Genomic DNA, 21,877 nt, shown 5'->3' with positions numbered 1-21,877 from the left:
TAATCACCTGTTTTAATCACCCTAGTCACAATACGGAAAAGGTCATTTATTTCCTGTTGCTGGAGCGCAAGCGAAGACGACCTGCGCTGGAGGATGACGATGAGATTGCACAGAAGTCCCGCAGTGAACTGGATGCAGTGGATCCACCACGCAAGCGATTGGACACCTGCCGCATCAATGGCACCAATGCACCCAGCTACGGACAGATTTCGGAGGGTTCACCGCTCACGCCAAGACGACAGGCCTTTAAGTAAGTATTTTGATTTTTATGCATATAAGCTTAAAGACAATGAGGCTATGTCGATTTTTCGATTGTTCGTATGGCACCACTATAATAAAGTTGTCCGATTTTTAACAAATCAAACCCGTAATTCTAAAATTATAAAAACACTTATATATCTTAAAGTTTATCTATATGTATATATTTAAAATCAACAAAGATACCATTATTTTTAATTTATTTCTCCGCTCCATTTCCTTGCGACTTATATACTATTTTAGAAGGGTATAATATTTAAAATAAAATCAAAAATGATATGTTATTTAAGACACTGAACAAATAAATGAAGCCAGTTTTTAATGTTACAATTGTTTCATTACTTTAAATATGCACGATAGTCGATGCCATTGAAATTTTACTATCTATAATATTTGAACGCAACTAATTTACATTTTATTCAACCCACAGCTTCCGCTCGTACAGCAGCACGCGGAACCACCAGCGCCGCTCGCCCACAACAGTGTCCTCGTCGGTGCGGAGCTCCTCATATCACAGTCCCACGCGGTGCAACTCCCCGATGAGTTCGGCGCAGCAGCAGGCGAATGCCATATCCCGACCGTCTTCCCCGGCGGCGGGAACCCGGCATTCCACATATGGAGACCGTGATCGTTCCGGACACCACTCCTCCGTGAGCCGGACACCGTCGCACAGCTCGCAGAAGAGCATCGAGGGCGATGTGGTGGTGGTGCGGGAGCCACGAATTGAACGAAGGGATTCACTGCGCCAGGAGCGTAGTGGAGGATCGCCGAGGGAGCGAGGGGACTGCGGCATTCCGCCGGGCAGTCCGGGCGGCAATTCGAGCGGATCCACTTCCGCCTCGCCGTCGGTGCACCACCGTGCCAACTCAGGTCCGACCATTGCCATTAGTATGTTCCACGATCCAGAGTCGAATAGTGGTGTGTGCATGCCCCGTAGATCCCTTGTAGTAGTCGAACACAGAAAAAAGATCAAATGAAGTCAAGATCAATCTGATTTTGTTTCATAGCCATAAAACCGATATGATAAAGGTTACGTTGGTATTTTCCATTGTATCAGACAATCTTGATATTTTATTCACTTAACGTAGTTCTTAGCTAAGCTAGAATTTCCCATGCCATCACAAAATTAATCTCGATATTTTAACCACCATACTAAGTTCTTACCCAAGTTAAGCCAAAGTAAAAGCTTGATATAAGAAAAAAATCAAAACAACCTGGAGACATATCGGTTTGATATCTGATAGAACTTTTTCTGTGTAAAGTTTTACTTAAATAATACAATAATTTGTTTATCATTGCAGTTGTGAATCCCAATGGCTCGCCCATGATGAACAACAGTAGTCCGGGCATGCCCGGCTCACCTTGCAACACACCAGGTGGCCAGTTGTGGAAGACTAGGCTCACAAACATCAAAAACAGTTTCTTGGGAAGTCCGCGCTTCCATCGCAGAAAAATGCAAGGCAAGTCGACAAATAAAATATTTTGGAAGCATGATTTTAATTTTTTTATTTGATCAACCCAGTTTCTGCCGATGAGGTGCACTTGACGCCCGAATCCTCACCAGAGCTTACGAAGCGCTCTTGGTTCGGAAATCTCATAACAACCGAGAAGGATGAAACCTTCACGATTTTGGTCAAGGGCAAGCCCATTGCCACGGTCAAGGCGCATTTGATACACGCATTTTTATCCGTAAGTAGCTATAGATCACACTCAAATTAAAATATCTAAAAACTCAAAACTCAAATATTCTCTATTTTTATAGATGGCTGAACTATCTCATAGTGTGGTTTCGCCCACCTCGTTTCGGGTGGAGTACAAGCGGAATGGTAATGGACCCGTCATGTTCCAGCGCCATGTCAAGTTTCAGGTGAGTTCGCCAGCCTTCCCCAGGAACTCAGGTTGCTAATGGGTTGTGAATACTTTTCAGGTTGACATCAGTGCCATTTGCAAACAGGGTGACATCGCAGATATGTTGTTTGCATTAACATTTACGTTGCTATCAGGTAAATAATACGCCACAATGAAACCCAGTAAACAGCCTAATTGAACTCCTTGTTTATGCAGGAAACATTCGTCGTTTTCGAAGGATTTGCGAGCACATCCAGTCTCAGGTGTGCTCCAAGCGGTTCCCAGGTCCCAGTAGTCCGCCCACGGTGACTAGTGTTACCCAGGCTGTTTCGGAAAGCTCCTCCTGCGGATCGGTGTCCAGTGAGAGGTTATCGTACAAGCGACAAGTGGCAAGTCATCTCAAAACGAATGGTGAAGGAATTAAACTAATTTAATTATATTTAGATCGAAAACGATATGGAGAACGACTCCATATTCTCGTACAAGTCGGGCAACGGACGTCGAGCCTCGACCACTAACAATAACAATGCCAATCCAGTTGACATACCCGGCAGTCCGATTGCGGTGCGATCCAAGTAAGCAGGACACCAAATAATGTACCTACACTTTTTAAAAACATACAGATAATTAAGAATATTTTAAAGATTTCTATGTGGCAATTTAAATAGAGTTTGGTAGTACGATTTTATTGATAGTACGTACTATCAATATTTTGGCAGCTCTAGTCGTAAATCACAAAAAGGAAAACATATATTTTAAATAATAATGGTTAATTTTAAACTGCTGAATATTGAAATCTTTAAAAAATCTTTACTTAAATACAAAATCTTAAAGAAAATTTATATAAATGTAAAACAACACAACATTTTTAAACAGAACCTTTAATTATCCAAATATAAAATGGTATTTAAAATGCAAAACTGTTAAGCAATTAAACCACCATACAACTTTATAATTATTTTTGTTTTAACTGTTAAGCAATTAAACCACAATACAACTTTCAAAATCTTTTTTTATACCCTTGCAGAGGGTATTATAATTTCAGTCAAAAGTTTGCAACGCAGTGAAGGAGACATTTCCGGCCCTATAAAGTATATATATTCTTGATCAGCATCACCAGGAGAGTCGATCTAGCCATGTCCGTCTGTCCGTCTGTCCGTCTGTCCGTCCGTCTGTCCGTCTGTCCGTCTGTCCGTCCGTTTCTACGCAAACTAGTCCCTCAGTTTCAAAGCTATCTTTTTTAATTTTTCCCAAAAATTGTCTTTCTATTGCAGGTAGTATATAAGTCGGAACGAGCCGGATCGGGCGACTATATCATATAGCTGCCATATAACTGAACGATCGGAAAAGCCATAACTTTGGTGTTTTTAAAGTTAAGAAGTTGAGATTTTCTATGGGTTTTATTTTTGGCTAATCATTCTGACCTACCGAATTTCATAAGGATCGGACGACTATATCCTATAGCCGCCATATAACTGATTGATCGGAAATGCCATAACTTTGGTGTTTGTAAAGTTAGGAAGTTGGGATTTTCTATGGGTTTTATTTTTGGCCAATCAATCCGACCCACCAAATTTCATAAGGATCGGCCGACTATATCTTATAGCTGCCATATAACTGAACGATTGGAAATGTCATAACTTTGGTGTTTTTAAAGTTAGGAAGTTGGGACTTTTTATGAGTATTAAGAATGCATCATATGAATAGTTTTGGAGAATATAATTTATGGAATATTCTGCAAGGGTATATCAACTTCGGCTCCGCCCGAAGTTAGCTTTCCTTTCTTGTTTTAAAATCATATTTTAAGGTAATCAAGCTCTTGATACACAAAATTAATTATTCTTTCTGTTTCCAGCTCTGAGACCGCTGAGCACGAACGTAACCGCGAACTGCAGAGTGAGCGTCAGGCGACAACGATGTCCGGTAGTGCAATCGCATGAGAATTATTTCTCTGATTTAGTTACATTTTTATACCCTTGCAGAGGGTATTATAATTTCAGTCAAAAGTTTGCAACGCAGTGAAGGAGACATTTCCGACCCTATAAAGTATATATATTCTTGATCAGCATCACCAGGAGAGTCGATCTAGCCATGTCCGTCTGTCCGTCTGTCCGTCCGTCTGTCCGTCCGTCTGTCCGTCTGTCCGTCTGTCCGTCTGTCCGTCTGTCCGTCCGTTTCTACGCAAACTAGTCCCTCAGTTTTAAAGCTATCTGGTTGAAACTTTCCCAAAAGTTGTCTTTCTATTGCAGGTAGTATATAAGTCGGAACGAGCCGGATCGGGCCACTATATCATATAGCTGCCATATAACTGAACGATCGGAAAAGCCATAACTTTGGTGTTTTTAAAGTTAGGAAGTTGGGATTTTCTATGGGTTTTATTTTTGGCCAATCAATCCGATCTACCAAATTTCATAAGGATCGGAGGACTATATCCTATAGCTGCCATATAACTGATTGATCGGAAATGCCATAACTTTGATGTTTGTAAAGTTAGGAAGTTGGAATTTTCTATGGGTTTTATTGTTGGCCAATCAAACCCACCTACCAAATTTCATAAGGATCGGCCGACTATATCCTATAGCTGCTATATAACTGAACGATTGGAAATGACATAACTTTGGTGTTTTTAAAGTTAGGAAGTTGGGACTTTTTATGAGTATTAAGAATGCATCATATGAATAATTTTGGAGAATATAATTTATAGAATATTCTGCAAGGGTATATCAACTTCGGCTCCGCCCGAAGTTAGCTTTCCTTTCTTGTTCTCAAGGATATTTGTTTCGATATGGCACTAGTCAACAACAAACGCAACCAAATATTGTATTCCAACTAGATAACGAATCAGCCACTCAAACAGTATTTTTTCTAGAATACCATCAGCCAGAGATCTTCAAACTAAGTAAAACACGAAAATTTCGAATAACATAACAAAGCAATAATAGTGGAATTTATATGAACTAGCATATATAACGAATCTTAACTTTTGAATGCCGATCGATTGAACAGAACTTTGCTAGCTGCTCTAGCTTTTATCGAACTTGATTTTCTAGTTATTGTTGATTTTTTGAGTGATTTTTGTATATGTTCTTTTGAGGGACATTGTTGCCGCCGCGCCTAAAAAGCTTGCAAATATAAAACACCGTGTAAAAATATACAAAAAAAATCAAGTTAGTCCTAGCTTAAGTCGAACCAGTTATTCTAGTCATTTTCTTTACTAGACTAGGCCTCGTATTTAGCTACGCAAGTGATGATTGCTACTCAAGAAAATTCGCTGACGATTTGTATAGAGTGTATAAAGGATATTACGCAAATGCACTGATCTTTAACTACTAAATAAAGTAACAAAATTGAAAAACAAAAAAACTTTGCATTAACTTAGCGTTGCTGTTTTTCTAACAAACCAAATCGACATAACTATTTTGCTAGCTAAGCAGTACTAAACAAATACCGAAGAAGACGGATGGGAAAGGCAAACTATTTTTCCTATATAACAAAATACTAAATAAAAGCGTCAAGTTTCGAACTTCAGACATGCATATATGACGATCAAAAGAGTGTTGTGCGGTAGATAAAGTCAGCAGATATTGACACAAGAAAAAACATGTATAATGTACATAAGACACCGAATAACTAACAACGGCACAGCACATGGCTACTAGAGCATATAAAGCACATTAAAGTAACGACATTGAAAACCAGAAACAATATATTTTGCATGGGCATGAAATAAAGCTTTCTTAACCAATACTTGTATAAATCAATTGGGACGAAATATATATCTATGTATAGAATGGATCAGGGATTGTACAAATTGCTGGGTTGCATCAGTGACAAACAAAACCTAGGAGAGCAATTCGATTGGAGTTTGTATATTTTTATTGGAAAACAAGTAGAGAAAACAAGCTGTCCAAAAATGCACAAATCGCAATGCTATCGATGACCTACGATAGTGTTTCTCTCAGTGTAAGGGGCGTTTCGCATGGCAACCCCACAAACAATCACATTGAATCCTTCCCTACCTTACTTTTGAGTGGTTTTCATAGTTTATAGATTCTTTTCTAACACCCAAGCCAATCAGAGTTCTTTTTATAACACATACGATAATTTGAAACTAAAAGACTTAAGAAATCGACATAAAGCTAATGAAATCCAAACAAAAAACCGTCCATTTATCCACTTAAAGCTAACAACAAATGTAGGGGCACCTCAGCAATTTGTGGAATCTACTGGATAAGAGTGTAAAGTGAAATCTGAATAATATGTAATATGTAAAGGGATATAGATCATTACTAAAACTGTGTATGACAGCAATATCAAAATAGTCGGATGGGATAAGAAGCGATAACAAAACGTGATTAAAACAAATATTAAACGACAAATTACGACAAGTTAATAAATGCTTGATGATAAACCGAAATATGGTCACGTAAGACGTAACAAATATTAAACATACCTATTTAAAAGTATTGAATCAGTACTTGGGAAAACACGCGAAAACAAACTCAAACAAAAATCATGCAATAATATTGAAATGAAATTACTTTCTAGCATTAACTACAATACATCAAATTATTTATCGCTCATCATATTGAAAATACTCAAGAGGAAAACGCATTTAAGCTGAACATACATTCAAAATTAAGCTCACCGATTTGAAGAGATGGCATTACATATATTTATACATGCATATATCATATACACCTCGATCATATTATATTCTGTATTTACTTTCATATACAAGAACAAAGTCCTCCCAGCATACCCACATATACGAAATATACATCTATATGCCTCACCTGCATTCGTACATCCATATATATTTACATAAAAGCGCATTTAATACAAGTTACATTTCATCACCAAAATTGTATCATAAGAAATGTATAAATCATATTTTTCACTTGATACTAATAACTAAAAATACTTAACCTAAGCATAACCACAAGCTCTGCATACTAAAAAACGCAGCTACGAGGAAAAGTAAAATGATAATTGCTTTATAAGGACTACCAATCCACAAAAAAAGAACCTAATACTCAATGCTGCATTTTGCCACGCCTACCTTTTTACCTTAACTGAAGCCTATACTAGATGATCAACCAAATTTTCGCGCTCTTCTCAAAAACATAATCACCACCAAACCCAACTATCTCATTTTAACTGCTTCACACTGTGCATAAGCAGCGAATATTTGCGCCGAGATAATTTTATATGCAAGGTATACATATTTCTATCTATAGTATATATATACACCCCTATATATATACAAGCATTATACACCAAAGCAAGCGCTTTACTTCAGATGCAAATGCAGTGCAATGGAGAAATGTTTATTACTCATTACGAAATAAACGATTCGCATACTTATTAAAATACATTTAGAGGGTAATGTTGTGTATTGTACTACGCTTTTTACGTTGTTGTTTTGTTTTCCCTTGCGTTTTACCATATTATTGTAACATTGTAATTAGTTCTGCAAGTGATTACGGCTAAGTTAAATACTGCATTGTGCGCTTTGTTTTGTATCTTCGGATATAAGTTGAATGATTGTATTTTGTAATTTAATTTTAAGCTTGAGGAATCGAGTCTAAGGTCGGTGAATCGGAGCCAGGCCGAGATCGAACCACAAATGAGATAAATATTAAAACCAACAAGTGTAAGAAAAACAACAAAAAAAAAACCAAACAAAGTGGCATCTGTTATTAGGTTAAAATAATTATTGATATTGTTTGCAAGAAAATGTGTGAAATATATATAAATACAAATAAAATACCACTTAGCATAAAAACAAACAGTGAACAGACAAGCAAAGAACAACAAATTGTAATTGCAATTTAAAAATAAAATTAATATTTCAAATAATAACAAAGACGTTTTATTGGGATACTAAATTTGGAAACTAGTATTAATTATAACTATGCGAGAATGATCTTGTGCACTAGTATCAAATAATAATAAATAATTTTTTTGAAATCCCTTTTTTCCTGGAAAGGTTTATGTCAATAGGTTTATTCCACTTACTTAGTAAGTATGGTAGAATATACATAAGTAGTATATGATATTTAATTTATTAATTATCATTTATTTTAATCTGTAAATTTTCTTACTGGAAGTAAAAATTTAACGAGGACGGAAGCTAACTTTGGCAAGCCGAAGTTTTAATACCATTGCAGACTTTGCCGAAATTGCTAAAACTGAAAAAATAGCGAAAGGAATAAGGTACATAAGTAAACTAGATTTTTATCGTTTCATGTCAATTGCTTTTATACTGCAAATATGTCATATAACAAGGAAAGCTAACTTCGGGCGGAGCCGAAGTTGATATACCCTTGCAGAATATTCTCCAAAATTATTCATATGATGCATTCTTAATACTCATAAAAAATCCAAACTTCCTAATTTTAAAAACACCAAAGTAATGGCATTTCCAATCGTTCAGTTATATGGCAGCTATAGGATATAGTCGGCCGATCCCTATGAAATTTGGTAGTTCGGATTGATTGGCCAAATATAAAACCCATAGAAAATCCCAACTTCCTAACTTTACAAACACCAAAGTTCTGGCATTTCCAATCAGTTATATGGCAGCTATAGGATATAGTCGGCCGATCCCGGCCGTTGCGGCATATATACTGCGTGTGTGTGCAAAGTTTCAATTTGATAGCTATAAAACTGAGAGACTAGTTTGCGTAGAAACAGACAGACGGACAGACGGACATGGCTATATCAACTCAGGAGCTGATCCTGATCAAGAATATATATACTTTATAGGGTCGGAGATGTCTCCTTCACTGCGTGGCAGACTTTTGACCAAAATTATAATACCCTCTGCATGGGTATAAAAATAGAAATAGAGGGATTTATTTATTTATCTAAAGCTAACAATTTGTGTTGAACTAAGAGCTACCGATTCGATAGAGCCAGAGCAGCTTAGGCCTTCAGCTCGGGGCTTAAATATGTTTGTGGATCTAATATAAAGTTGTTACAAAGTTTTCGTATATACAAAAGTATTGGATTAATTGTATTTACATATTTACATATTGTATTTACATGTATTCTTATTTCTTATTTTGTAAGTTATTTTAGAACTGTTCAGGAATTTTAAGAGTTGGGAGTTTGAATTTGTGGGATTTGCTATCATGGTTATAGGGTTGGGGTTTTGGAGAAATAGAGATCGTTGCAAGGTAAGGGCGGGGCAAATACACATTATATGCTGGATATCTACTTGCGCATTGTTGCAAAATGGGCACACGTTGCTTTTTGTCCTGTCTTGGTAGTGGGCGTTTGTTAGGAATGTGTGGCCGAGTCTGAGACGGGTTATAATAGTTTGTTCTCTTCTGTTTAGGGAAGAGTTTTTCAAGACGAGGTTGGTCGTTGATAACTTACGAATCTCTTGGTACCAACTGGAGGTGCGTAGTTGGTTTTGTTTTTCAATTTGAATTGATTTTAAGAGATGGGCTATGAAGCTATAACATATAGACGTCTGATCGGCAAAAAATTAAATTTTAGAAATCATAAAAATTGTTAATACAATTTTTTTTACAAAAAAGGCAAAATCTAAAGCAAATAAATCAAGTTATGACTTAATCTATTTAAATATTAATATATTTTATAAAACAAAAATACATATTAGCGACAAAAAAGTATATACAATTAAATACAATGTTTTCTGATAAATAAGAAATTATTATTTTTCCTTCTTTTTATACCCTTGCAGACGGTATTATAATTTTGGTCAAAAGTGTGCAACGCAGTGAAGGAGACAACTCCGACCCTAGAAAGTATATATATTTTTGATCAGGATCACCTCCTGAGTCGATATAGCCATGTCCGCCTGTCCGTCTGTCCGTCCGTCCGTCTGTTTCAATACCGTTTGCGACCTCAGTCGTCCTAAAACATGTGTACGCAGATCAAGTTTGAAAATCGACCCGATCAGAAACGATTTGCGTTTCCAGTCGGCGGCCATCGGAGCCCTGCAGGAAGCTTCTGAGGCGTATTTGGTGGGTCTCTTTGAAGATACCAACTTGTGCACCATCCACGCCAAGGGCGTGACCATTATGACCAAAGACATACAATTGGCGCGCCGCATCCGTGGCGAGCGTGCTTAAGCAGGATCACTAGGAGCAGAAGGATCACTGCCGTCCATCCCCAAACAGAGCATTTTGATTTCCGTTTTTATGAGGGAAAGGACCACCAGCGACACTTTGATCCAATCTATCATTTAAATTTTTGTTTATTATCATGTTACAAACAAAACCACACCAAAAAACATTACTTTAATGCTAAACATATTTGTAACTCTTATTATGTTAATTTCTTTTGTCACGTCTGCGTCGACGGTTGGAACGCCAGAGCGATTTCGTTGATCCATTCCCCGACGGCCGTCCACCAACATCCGCCACCAATAACTCCAACAATTGTCTGGCTGGCGGCCTTGATTTCCAGTAATCCGGTAATCCAGTAATCTTTAAGGCGTTTGGTTCGCCATTTTGGGGGATCTTAACATCTGGCTGTCGGGATTTGCGGACCTGGAGATCGAGTCTGACCTATCAAGTGCCGCCAGATAGACGTGGCAGGGCGGACAGAAGGCGACGGATTACTGCTCGTAGGCGATTTCTGGAACATTGAAGAGGCGGCGAGGGCGTGGCAAACAGGCGAACGACCTGAAAACGCATGACATTTTAACATATGAAATTGATATCCACATATAACCGAAGACCGAAAGAGTACACTTAAACTTACATTTATAAATATATACATAAAATATATAAGTATCTTTATAGAAATCGAAAATCTAATAATACTCGTCAACCCACTTTTGAGTGACAAGATTCAGATTCATCCCACTGTGCGCCGTAAATCCGCAAAGAATTACGTCACTTGCCGCCATGTCTCTTTCGACACGGAGGCTGACCCTCGGCCATCAGCTGTTTTTACGGGCGAAGGATGTCAGGTGCGGGGTGGCAGTGGGGTGGGGGTGGGTGTTAGGGCAAATGCCGCATGCACTGGCGGCAATCAGCTGTGGAGCTTTGGAGCACTCGGAAAGCTGGCCAGTCTGGCGGAGCTTCGGAGAGAGCCGGCGAGAGCTTTGGCTCCGAACGGAAAATAGGAGGCGACATCGAAAAGCAAGCGGCGCACCAGAGACCTTTCGGTGTTCGCCGCGCTTCGTCATCCTGCTTTTCCGCTTTTCCGAATCGAAAATGCGTGCCAAACTGCATGAAAAGGAAAACTTGGTCAGTTGAGGTCTCAGTTCGGGTCGGGTTTGCAATTCAACAGCACTGCGGAAGCGGAGAAAATTCGTCACCACAGCGGACGGGCCAAACAATAAGCCAGCGTAGTAATATCGACTTCACCGCCCTCGATATATATAGTATATATGATATTCGTAAGGAAACGGAATCGGAATAAATGCGAATGTGCCTGCCCGTTGAGTGGCCCCCCCAAATGTGTGTGGGGAAATAATTGAAAAACGCGTGGAAATTGCAATGTGCGAAATTAAATGTGCATTTGTGTTTTGAATTTTTAACGTCCCTCCCGTGTTTCCATTTTTTGCAGTGAGTGAGTGAGCCGAGTGAGTTATGTAAAGCTCTGGTGTTGGGTTCTTTTGGTGTTTCTGTTGGGTGCGGGATAATAACCAACACCACCACCGCCAACAGCAACAACAACAACATTGGCCAGTGGGAACTGCAGCAACAACAAGAACAACAACGGCGAGCGTGTGAAGCGACAATAAGCGTTGCAAGATTGAGTGGCTTAAAAAACAGTGGTTATTAAAAATTAAAGGCGATAGAATTAGGATGCGAAAAACGAGATTTGGAATGAGTATTGTGCTAGCAGTGGAAATTAAGTATACGCACCAGTGGATTGCTATTAATGTATGCATAAACTTGAAAATTAATCGGGTTTTGCGTGCTAAGCGATAATAATCTTAGGGTGAACTAAATAAATTAATAGAAAAAGTGAAATTTGGAGTATGAAAATATTTAAACTAAATAATTAAGTTGTTCAAAGTAAAATTTTCCGATGTCTACTAAATTTAGTATACGCACCATTGGACAGCACACCATATTTGAAATCAAACAATGAACTCAAAACTATAATGACAAGCTTTTAGTAAAAACCAAATTATAGGTGGTTTTGGGAAGGAAAATTAGGGCAAACTATGTATTTGTACTAATAGGTTAGAGTTAACGGTAAGAAATACAAAAATCTTTTAAGTCTCTACAATTTTCGCAGAGAAATAAGAATGTTAGATTTTTGTATAAAATACTTTCATACTATTTTTTAAACATCTTATTTATAAATCAATTATGTAATTTTCTTTTAATCATTAACTGCGTAATATTTTGTCTGAAAGTAGTGCAGGTGAAACTTGTGAAACTTCGCCAAACTTTTAAGTATAGTTGCTCTGTTCAAAAACTAACTTTAAATTCCCGAAAGACTGACTTAAGCCTGCGAAAGTTTATGTAAATCCAGTAAGCTTTCGTCATCCCCCGCTGGGTAAATCAATCAAAAATCATTTACAGTTGTTTCAATCCCTCGCAATCAGCCCATTGAGTGAGCTATATCATAACACAATCAGTTTGGGTATCGGCATCAATTACCAATTATAACTTGACAATAAAATCGCCAAGTGTCCGCATAAAGAGCCCAAAATCAACACACACACACCCGCCAATCAATTCGCTTTTAGCGGTCTCTCTCCGACTATTTTTAGTTGCACTTGCTTTCCTTTTTTTCTGTTATTTGTTTTTTTTTACTTTGCTCAATATTAGTGTCAAGGTGCAGCCAGTGCATAGAGACAGAGATGGGAATAGAGTCTGAGACAGAGACGGCGACAGTCGAGCCAAAAGAACAAGTCAAGAAAACGCAAAAGAATCAAAGGGGTAAGGGGGATGGGAGGGAAACCCCCTTTTCTTGGCGGCGACGACATCGCGAGAAAGCAACACACGAAAAGGTGGCTATCAAAAAATAATAACAAAAACAACACGAAAAAGGGAGGGGGAGGGGGTTTAGTGCATTAGGTGGGGTGGCAAGTGGGTGGCAGGGGCTTCTTTTGGGTGGGGGCCTCCTTCAAGACTTGTCACATCGAACAGAAAGAAATTGAATTTATGTCTTGGGTGGGTTGCCTTCAATGACAATTAGGCTGCTATAACCGCAGGTCTATATATGCCACATGCCGGGCCAACGCTCAGAGCACTGGTAACGGTAAAGCTATAGCCTCAGCTATAGCTAATGCCAACGTAACGGAACCGTGGCGCGTGTTTCGCTCGAAAGGTAAATCGCGTTAGCAACAACAACAACAAGGATACGCAAGGCTCAGCTTTCAGGCGGCGACCCACATTACTTAAATTACGAACTACACGCAAAGTCGCCGAAAGCCCACACACAACTGGGAAAAGTCACACACGCTGGTTAGTCATTTCGTCACTCCGTCAGTCAGTCAGTTCGTCACTTAGTCCGTCCATCAGTCCGTCGACTCGTTCATTCAGTCAGTCAATCATTAGCCAAAATGCCTTATGAGTCAGACCGTATGTGACCCACACTCGGAGGAAAATTTGAGTACTTTGCCTTCGGCTGTAAACAAAGTCTTTGTCAAACGTTTAAAAATTAGGGATTTAAAAAGATTCGAAAAAATTAGATCCATATAATAATAAAATCCTATGTCTATAAAGAACCAAACCTTTTTTTTATTGATCGTAATAATGTCCGTACAACTTTTTCATATGAAAGTTTTCAAAATTAAATCATAATCAAATAAGATTAGAGAGTCTTGTAGACTTAATTTTTTTAGAAAAATTTTGACACAAAATGTTCTTTTTCAAAAAAGAAAGTTTATTTTATGCAATTTAAATTTAATGCTAAATTGTGGACATTTTATTAATTGCTTTAAAATTAAATGTTAAAATTAAAGTTTGGAAACGAATGATCAATGAGTTTGTCATAATAAATAGGCAAAACATCCTTAACATACCTTTTTTTCCTAGTGCAAAGTCCTCGTCCTCGAGAATTGCGTGCTTTCGGGTGGAGCCTCCACCAAAGAAACGTGGATAGGGGGCGGTACGAGGTGGTGGGGCAGGAAGACATGTTGCATATTGCGGGGCGTGTTTGGCTGCTAGACAAAAATGTCGTTTTCAACGAAATTCCCAGCATACCAATGCCGTGTTAAGGACAGACATTGAAACAGAGGCATTTGTCTGACCGCCACCCTCGCAGTAATGAGATGAGAAACACCAAAATACACTTAGTATTTGTGTACCAACCAGCGGACGAATTTGTTTTTACAAAAAACACAATTAAATAAAATTTAGTGTTCCTTGTTTCTTGGTTTGTTAAATACCGAACCATCACACTTACACATGGTATTTTTGCTCGGTTTTGCTTTGGTCTCATGCTTCGCATTTTTGCATTTCTCTTTGCATTGCTTTGGTTTATTTTTAAAATCTTTCCTCAGAGCGTGTGAAAAAATGTCTTCTTCATTACATTGTCTGCCATAAATGATGCGAAATAAATAGACGATAAGTCTAGGGCGGAGGTAATTTATGATCTCTTTCATAAATACAGACGAACGTCCTTCCTTATGGCCATTTCGGTAATAAACTTCCAAAAACTGCACCATAACGCGTTGAAGCGTAAAAATAGATTCAGTGCGGCAACCGTTTTGTCGTAATTACTTAGAGATACGATGTGAATTGAATTCAAAGCCAAATGTTTTTTTATTTTTAATTTCATTTTATTTAAGCGCACAATTTTCACGCGAATACGCCTGGCAATAATCTAGTGCATAAATAAATAGAAATAGTTCATTGAGGCAGAAGACAAACACGATTTTTACAGTCTTTGGCGTTCGTACATATTCACATGCATACGTGGCATAGAGGCATGTAAATATACGCCAGTATAGGAAGTGCTAGAAATTATTTATTAATGAATCGCTGGGAAAAAGCGAGTGCACAAATGAAGGGTGGATGGATACACTGAGGTGGTTGAGTTGAAACGAAATTAATAATAGAAAATGGTTTGGGACGGGAAATTTGAGGAAACTGTTTACTAGACGACGTTTTCAAACACATATAAATTTAAAAAAATATGGATTTAATAATAACAATTAATGATTTATTAATTGATATTTTTCAAAAAATTGTAAGTCTAATTTTTTCTATTTTTCAAATTGTTTTTTTTTTGAATTCTCTCTAATAATTCTTTAAGCTTTGTTTAAGTTTCTTCCTAGTTTGTCCTTGCCAATTTCTCTTTTCTCCAAATGTTTATTTGCAACTTTGTTTTATGCCAATGTTTCACCAACAAGACATCTTTAAGAAAGTTTTAGATCACAACTTAAAATCTGAAATTGCTCGGATCTCCGAACTTCCTCACTTTCTCAGACTGAAAAGCGTTCTCAGACTTTATTTAAATAAAAAAGTTATCTGCTCGACCTCTTCAACTCTACCAGATCCCATTATAAATTTCACCAAGACGTTGCCTGTCGCCCCAAAGACTTTTATCTGGGCCCCAGCTTTACATCACTTTCCATAAGTTTCTACCTCAAGGCAAGTGTTTTCCTGCTCTTTCCGCTGCCAACTAACTGCTCGGCAAATTGCTGCCACTTACATAAGCAGCTCGCCCATCACTTACTCAAAGAAATACAAAAAGTTTTGGCCAGGAAGTGGCGCCAAATGAGCAACTGAGAGTAGGTAGAAAAAATCGGGGAAAACTTTAGCATACATCGCAGGGCAGTTAAGACTTCAAAGTAAACAAAACAATCGTAAAAGGCAAGTGCGAATGTGGGAACAAAACAAAGCGAGAGAAACGTATAAAAGGGCACGGCGAAATAAAACAAATCACATGGCCAAACATAAAGCGTCAAAAGTTGGCCAAATAAGGCGAAAATAAGAAATGAAATAAAACGAGGCGCCCTTTTGTTGTTGTTGTTAGTGGGGGGTGGGTCGGCGGTTTCAAAGGACCTAAAACCAACACCAGTGGAAAATCAAAAGAAAAACAAGGGAAAAAAGAAATATACATTTCAAAGTGTCGTACAACGTCGGCTGTTCGCGAGTGCTAGTGCGAAATCCTGTGTGTGTCGTTCGTCAGGCGATGCGATGCGTGTCCTTGCAACTTTCTGCTCAGTCCTCGCCCTTCGCCCTCTCTCGCTCACTCACTAGCACCCCTCCCCCCTATATAACCGACCCTCTTGCTCACTCCCACAGCCCACAGCCAGCGGCAATTGCACATAAGTTGCAACAAGCAAAGTAACAACAACAAAAAAAAAAACGAAACAAAAAAGGTAGAAAAAATAAACAACACAACATTGTAAGCGGGCTGAAAGGCGTTGCCAGATTGTTGGCCGACAGCAACAAAAACAACAAGCAAAAACAACACCAACTACGCCACAACAATAGCCTAAAGGGCCAAATGAACGTTGTTGGCTAGTCCGTCTGTCGCCCGCTTGGTGGCGCTAGCTACAACTACAACTACAACAACGACAACGACAACATCACTGCGTGCTGCTGCTGGAAATCCTGTCGCTAATTAGGTAAGTCACTACCATTCGGCCGCAAGGAGTGTGTCCTTTGTGGTCAGGAGGTGATGGGCATATTATTTCATTTCGGGGCCGGGCTCTGTAATTATGGCAATTTACGTCAGCCGCCAGGCGAGTGCAGCAAATGTTACACATACGCCACGTGGCCACGAGACTGTTTTAATTCTTAAACGTATATTATTCTAGCCTCTCTCCCTCGTTTACAGTGATGTAATATAATTAAATAAGCTTTAAATAAATGTTTTGATCATATTAATGCTTTTATTTAGTGCACCTTAGCTCGGCTTTCAGATAAAAGCATTAGAGCAAGACCAACATTTATTCTATTGACCTGGAATAATTTAAAAAACTCCAAGACTTGTCTAGGGAAAGATATAAGCTTGGATCCACCGATTTAATTTGGGCCAACTTACATAATTTTTTTTTCAATGTAATATAAAAATATTTCAATTTTTTACAAATATTTGAAAATATTGCCAATTTGATGCTTTATTGCAATTGGATTAGTATGATAAAGAAAAAACCTTTAGCCTTAACTTTAATTTCGTCTGATTTACGTGGATCTACATGGATAGAAACTTTTGAAACTAACCGAATAATTTGTTAGAATACTATTAAACATTTTTAACTTCCTGCAGTTGAAGTCTAGCTAGCATTCTACACCTTAAATTTGTAATTTTTTCCATAACCTTTTTTACCCCCGGCAGGCAATCGATGTACGAAGCAAAATGAAAAAAACTTTTAAACCGATTTCTCTTCATTTTGGATAAACCGCGTTGCGCCAAATTGAATTTCCTGGCTAAACTGCATCGAGGGAACTGAGGGGGCATATAATCATACAAACAGGTGAAATGGAACTGCAATGTTTGGCTTTCATTTCGTGTTGAATATAATCATCCTGTGCAATATGGGTGCATGATAAATTGATTTCGATGGTTGTAAATTTGGTGGACTTTATTTTTCCGGTCTCTCAACTGTCTATCCTTATTTTTCTCTTTTTCAAGAAATTCGTTTCTCAATGGAGATTTAAGCAACTCCGATAAATATACGTCTTCATGGGTACATTTTCGTTGCTAGAGCGTGTCACATGCATTTTTTGCAAAGCATCAATTGTATTTTTTCCAGTACGGAAGTATAAATTCTTGTTGATTGTGACCTGAAATGGCAGGCATTCCTCTTTTTTCTGTTGAAGTTTTTACAAAGAACAGTTGGGGAATCGGCTAATAAAAACAGCGCGCAAAGGAATAACATTATGTCCAGTTCTTTGGAATTGGGATCAAAATGAAATCCATTTCACACCGCATGGACTCACTATTTGTTTTGCATGACAAAAATGTTCCGTGTCCAAGCTGACATATGCGTAATATCTCTGGAAACTATATTCCACCAGGGAATGCTATGAATTTGTATGTAGCTGTAAAATTTTGACCTACATACTGGTACAGGTAACTGAAAGCCGAAAACATTAAACACTGAGCCTGGGGGAAAGTGGAGGCGGCGTTCTGGCCAAATGGAAAATCAACAGCAAAGAGAATGAAAAGGCCAGCAAGCAAATAGAAAGAAATTCCTGGGAATCGCCTTGCCGGGGATCAGGCGGACAATTGAATGGCCCGGGGGCAGCCCCAACTAGCTTGGCTTTTTTACTGAGGCTCTATTCTCCTGCCGCTCGCTGTATCCTTTCTGCTCTCGCGTTGGCCATCCTTTTGTTGTCATAACTGGACGAACATTTTTGCAAGAGCTGACAGCTTGGCTTATTTTTGGTCAAAACTGATGGTTATACATTAACAGCATTGAAGACTTAAGCCCAAGGCATTACTTATTTTTAAATATATTTAAATATTGTTAAATACAACAATATTTTAATATTTGTAAGTCTAAATCATATTCTGATTCCAAGTTAACTTCCTATAAAGACTCATTTTATTCAAAGAAATCAAAATGTTTTGATACCGTAAATATCATATATATTTTCAGACTTATTTCATAGACTTATTTTTAGCAACTTTTTTAAAACTTAAGGTGAGTTTCTAAAAATATTAAACAAAAAAGTTATGTCTCGGTGTATATTCGAATATGTTTAAAAAAATGCGGTTCTTTTTAAACTTTATATCCGATTGCTTTTATGGCAGCTGTATTGTTGTGCGATCCATATTTTATAGTAAATGTCCTTTTGACTGAAATAAAATCCCTTGAGCTAAATCCCAAATGTTAAGAAAGAAAAGAATTTTATCTTTTTTTTTAACGAAGCAACATTTTTTTAGGCCTGATATTTACCTCAATCAAAAAACGTAAGAAATTACTATTCCAATTGAAATTAGCTCTCATGGACACTTTTTCCTGTAATTTTTAAATTGTGATTTTTATTTCGCATTCTGTTTGATTTGAGTAACAGGTTTTGAAAAACGACTCGGCTTTTTTCAATCACTTTCCGTTGAGCTGCGGGGCTCAGTAAAAAGGGCTCATCCTGTTGGCAGGACTATCTGCCAACTTATTGGCCCTGCTGTGGCGGCTGCATGTGTTATCCTTTTTATGTTTGGACATCCCCAGCAGCAGGGAAACTGCACTTGTGCAACAACTATCTGCGCCGTTCCCGCTCCCTGGTCTCGCCCTTTGTGTGCACTCAATTTAGCCATTTCTTGCAATTCGGCGCTTTCTTTCGGAGATGGAAGCTGTGGTGAATCCCCCCAGAACCGCAGCCAGAACAAATTTAATCTATTCTGAAAGTTTTCCATGTGCGCCAAGGGAGCTGCAAGTGCTCGTGGGTTGTGGGCTTTTCGGTGCTTTCGTCTTGCCGAACAGGCTGTCAGAAAATGTGACAGCAACTAATTAAGTCAGTCGTGAAATTGCACTCGACGTTTTCCGAGGTGCAGGAAGCGAAAGTCTTCTGTGAAGTGATGTGGTGTGAGAGAGTCGAGAGATTCGCACCCGGAAAGTGGTTGCTTAAACCTTTTTGACAAGGCGAGACTCCACTCAATTGGTGCACAGAAGCAGAATAAAATTAGGGTCGAATTGATTTGATTTCGAGACAATTACCCAGCGAACTCCGTGCGAAATTGTAATGCGAAAAAGCAGATATGCGAACAGAGGCAAATGTGGGCATACAAAATTTGAAATGCTTTTATTCCGGCGTATTCAATTTGCTTAAGTATATATATTTTTAAATATTAAAAAAAATGTTATTTTATTTTGAAATTGGGAAATCAACTATTCTTTGATTATTTAATCATTCTATTCTAACAGATATAGATATAATTATTCCCGTGTGTTCACCTTTTGTGCCAATTAATTGAAAGCCAATTCCAGGTTTGTTCTACCGCATTACGCATGCGACCCCGTGGTTTAGTGTCAAATTATCAGCTACTTATTATTATTACAGCTATTAGACCCGCTTTTCGTCTCTCCGCATGCCTTTCGAGCCCCAATCAATGTCAGCTGTTGTCATTGTTAGCATTTTATTTGCCTTCTTGTTGGCTGGTGTTTTGTGCGCTTATGTAAACCCTGAAAAGCAGACAAAAGCCTGCCAAATAGCGCAAAATGTGCGCCAATTTAGTTGTCGTTTAATTTGATGGCACAGCCGATTTGGCAGGCAAAACGGCAGTGGAGGATTAGGCCGGAGCAATGGTGGCCACGTCATGAATGACTGCCCAGCGAATGCCAAGCGGAAAAATTGCTGAGGAAAGCGCTAGCTCAAAAGACCGAAAATAAAAAAACACAAAAAAGGGAAGTTCTCTATCGAAGGTTGAACGGCAGCAGAACGAAAATAAAAGTGACCAGCAATAAAATGCTGAAAGGAACATACAAGTGCATATATAACAGAAGGACAAGGACTGAAATAAAATCTACTGTCCAACCTCAACAGCTCGAACCGCAGTCCTAATCTGGTTTTATAACTTTGTTTTTGTCGTAAAAGTTTGCTTAAGTTAAAGATTATAATTCAATATGCACTTAATATTTATTTATATACTTTTTTTCCTTAACAATTATGTTTATCTTAAGAAAATCAATGTAAGCTTTTCAGTACTAGAAACTATATTAATTGAACTCTATTAAAGTTGTGTGGGATTGTTAAATCTTACATAATCATAAGTTCCTTACAAATTTTAACAGTATTTCGATTCGATTTAAAAAATTGCTTTAAAAGGTTAAAGTAAACGCTATAAGTTTGTATAATGAAGTTAAGTAGAATTCATTGTAGAGGTTTGACTGTGTATAAAAACATGATACAAAAACTCTCCTAATTTATTTGAAAGGGTGTCCCAGTGCGTTGCGTGTCATTCACATATATTTAGTGTCTAGGCCTAAGGTCGAGGAATAGAGTTTGAGAGGGAGACAAATAAGTTGAGGCACGGAGATGGACACTAGCACTCTGAATGTTCGCAAATAATGCAGACCATTACATTAATGACTGCGGCAAAAAGTCGAAAAAGCGCCAAAAAGTCCAGCCAGCAGACGAAAACAGGGAAAAACAATGAAAGGAGCCAGAAAAAAGCGAGAAAATCGAAACATTATGAGGTCATTTTAATTATTTATGTGTGCGTGTGGCCAGCCTAAAAGTACGGACTTTGCCAAGGTTACGGATCCAATAGGACCTCGCCAGACGGGAGATTTCATTTTATTTCCACCACTATGTTTGCCGAACTCTTTAAGCGGCTTACGACTGTGAAGGAGCCCATAAGTCATGGTTTGACCCAGATATCTCAACATATTGAGTGGGTTTATTTGGCCAAAACTATAACTGGGATATGGCGTTCTTTTCTTAGCTGTGCGTGCTTGGAAATTTTGATTTTTTCGTTGCCAAATTGAGATTTATGTATGTCTTGTCCTCAGTTTAGTAGTTAAAACTTGTACCAATATTTATGAGCTGCTGTGTGGGAGACTTCTTCATTGGCACTCGTTCAGTTGGCAAAACATCAGCGAAGCTCTGCTCTGAAAATTCAAAAAACCAGAGAGCACCCACAAGTAAATTAAGCACATAGATCATATCTTGTTTATGCGATCGATGCTAAACAATGTGGAAAATTGCGTATACGTCATGTATGCTCCTTGCAGCTTAACGACTTGAAAAATGCCACAGAAAATGTCTCAATTTGCCATCAAAAATATATTTGCATGCCTGTATTCAAAAGCAATTTCCTCTCTTTATCTAGAAGTTATTTTAATGCAGACAAAATCCATTTTGTGTGCTAGCCGAGACGTTACCAACTTTTTGGGCATGCACAGCATTGACATCCTAAA

General features: G+C 38.1%; 2 protein-coding genes across 3 annotated transcripts in view; both read left to right on the top strand.

Moving 5' to 3' along the window:
* The window catches only part of LOC108053514 (serine/threonine-protein kinase BRSK2), a 29,994-nt gene extending 22,047 nt beyond the window's left edge, over positions 1–7,947 (top strand). Inside the window, exons 8-17 of one of the 2 annotated variants that reach the window (XM_044461572.1) lie at positions 26–250; positions 689–1,176; positions 1,560–1,718; positions 1,781–1,947; positions 2,021–2,125; positions 2,186–2,261; positions 2,323–2,495; positions 2,551–2,681; positions 3,962–4,076; positions 4,871–7,947. In XM_044461572.1, coding sequence (XP_044317507.1) covers positions 26–250; positions 689–1,176; positions 1,560–1,718; positions 1,781–1,947; positions 2,021–2,125; positions 2,186–2,261; positions 2,323–2,495; positions 2,551–2,681; positions 3,962–4,046 — 1,609 coding nt within the window. In that variant the 3' untranslated portion in view covers positions 4,047–4,076; positions 4,871–7,947. Of the gene's footprint in view, positions 1–25; positions 251–688; positions 1,177–1,559; positions 1,719–1,780; positions 1,948–2,020; positions 2,126–2,185; positions 2,262–2,322; positions 2,496–2,550; positions 2,703–3,961; positions 4,077–4,870 lie in introns of those variants that run through there. The other variant, XM_017136202.2, reaches the window with a different exon arrangement.
* Positions 7,948–11,265: 3,318 nt separating this feature from the next.
* Positions 11,266–21,877, top strand: part of LOC108053516 — a 70,295-nt gene continuing 59,683 nt past the window's right edge. Inside the window, 2 exon segments of the mRNA XM_044461675.1 lie at positions 11,266–11,664; positions 16,311–16,636. The gene's annotated coding sequence lies outside the window, so the exon portion shown is untranslated.

The sequence above is a fragment of the Drosophila rhopaloa genome, unplaced genomic scaffold (assembly GCF_018152115.1).
Source record: "Drosophila rhopaloa isolate 14029-0021.01 unplaced genomic scaffold, ASM1815211v1 contig_47, whole genome shotgun sequence".
Classification (NCBI taxonomy): Eukaryota; Metazoa; Arthropoda; class Insecta; order Diptera; family Drosophilidae; genus Drosophila; species Drosophila rhopaloa.
This window is presented reverse-complemented; position numbering and strand designations above follow the sequence as displayed.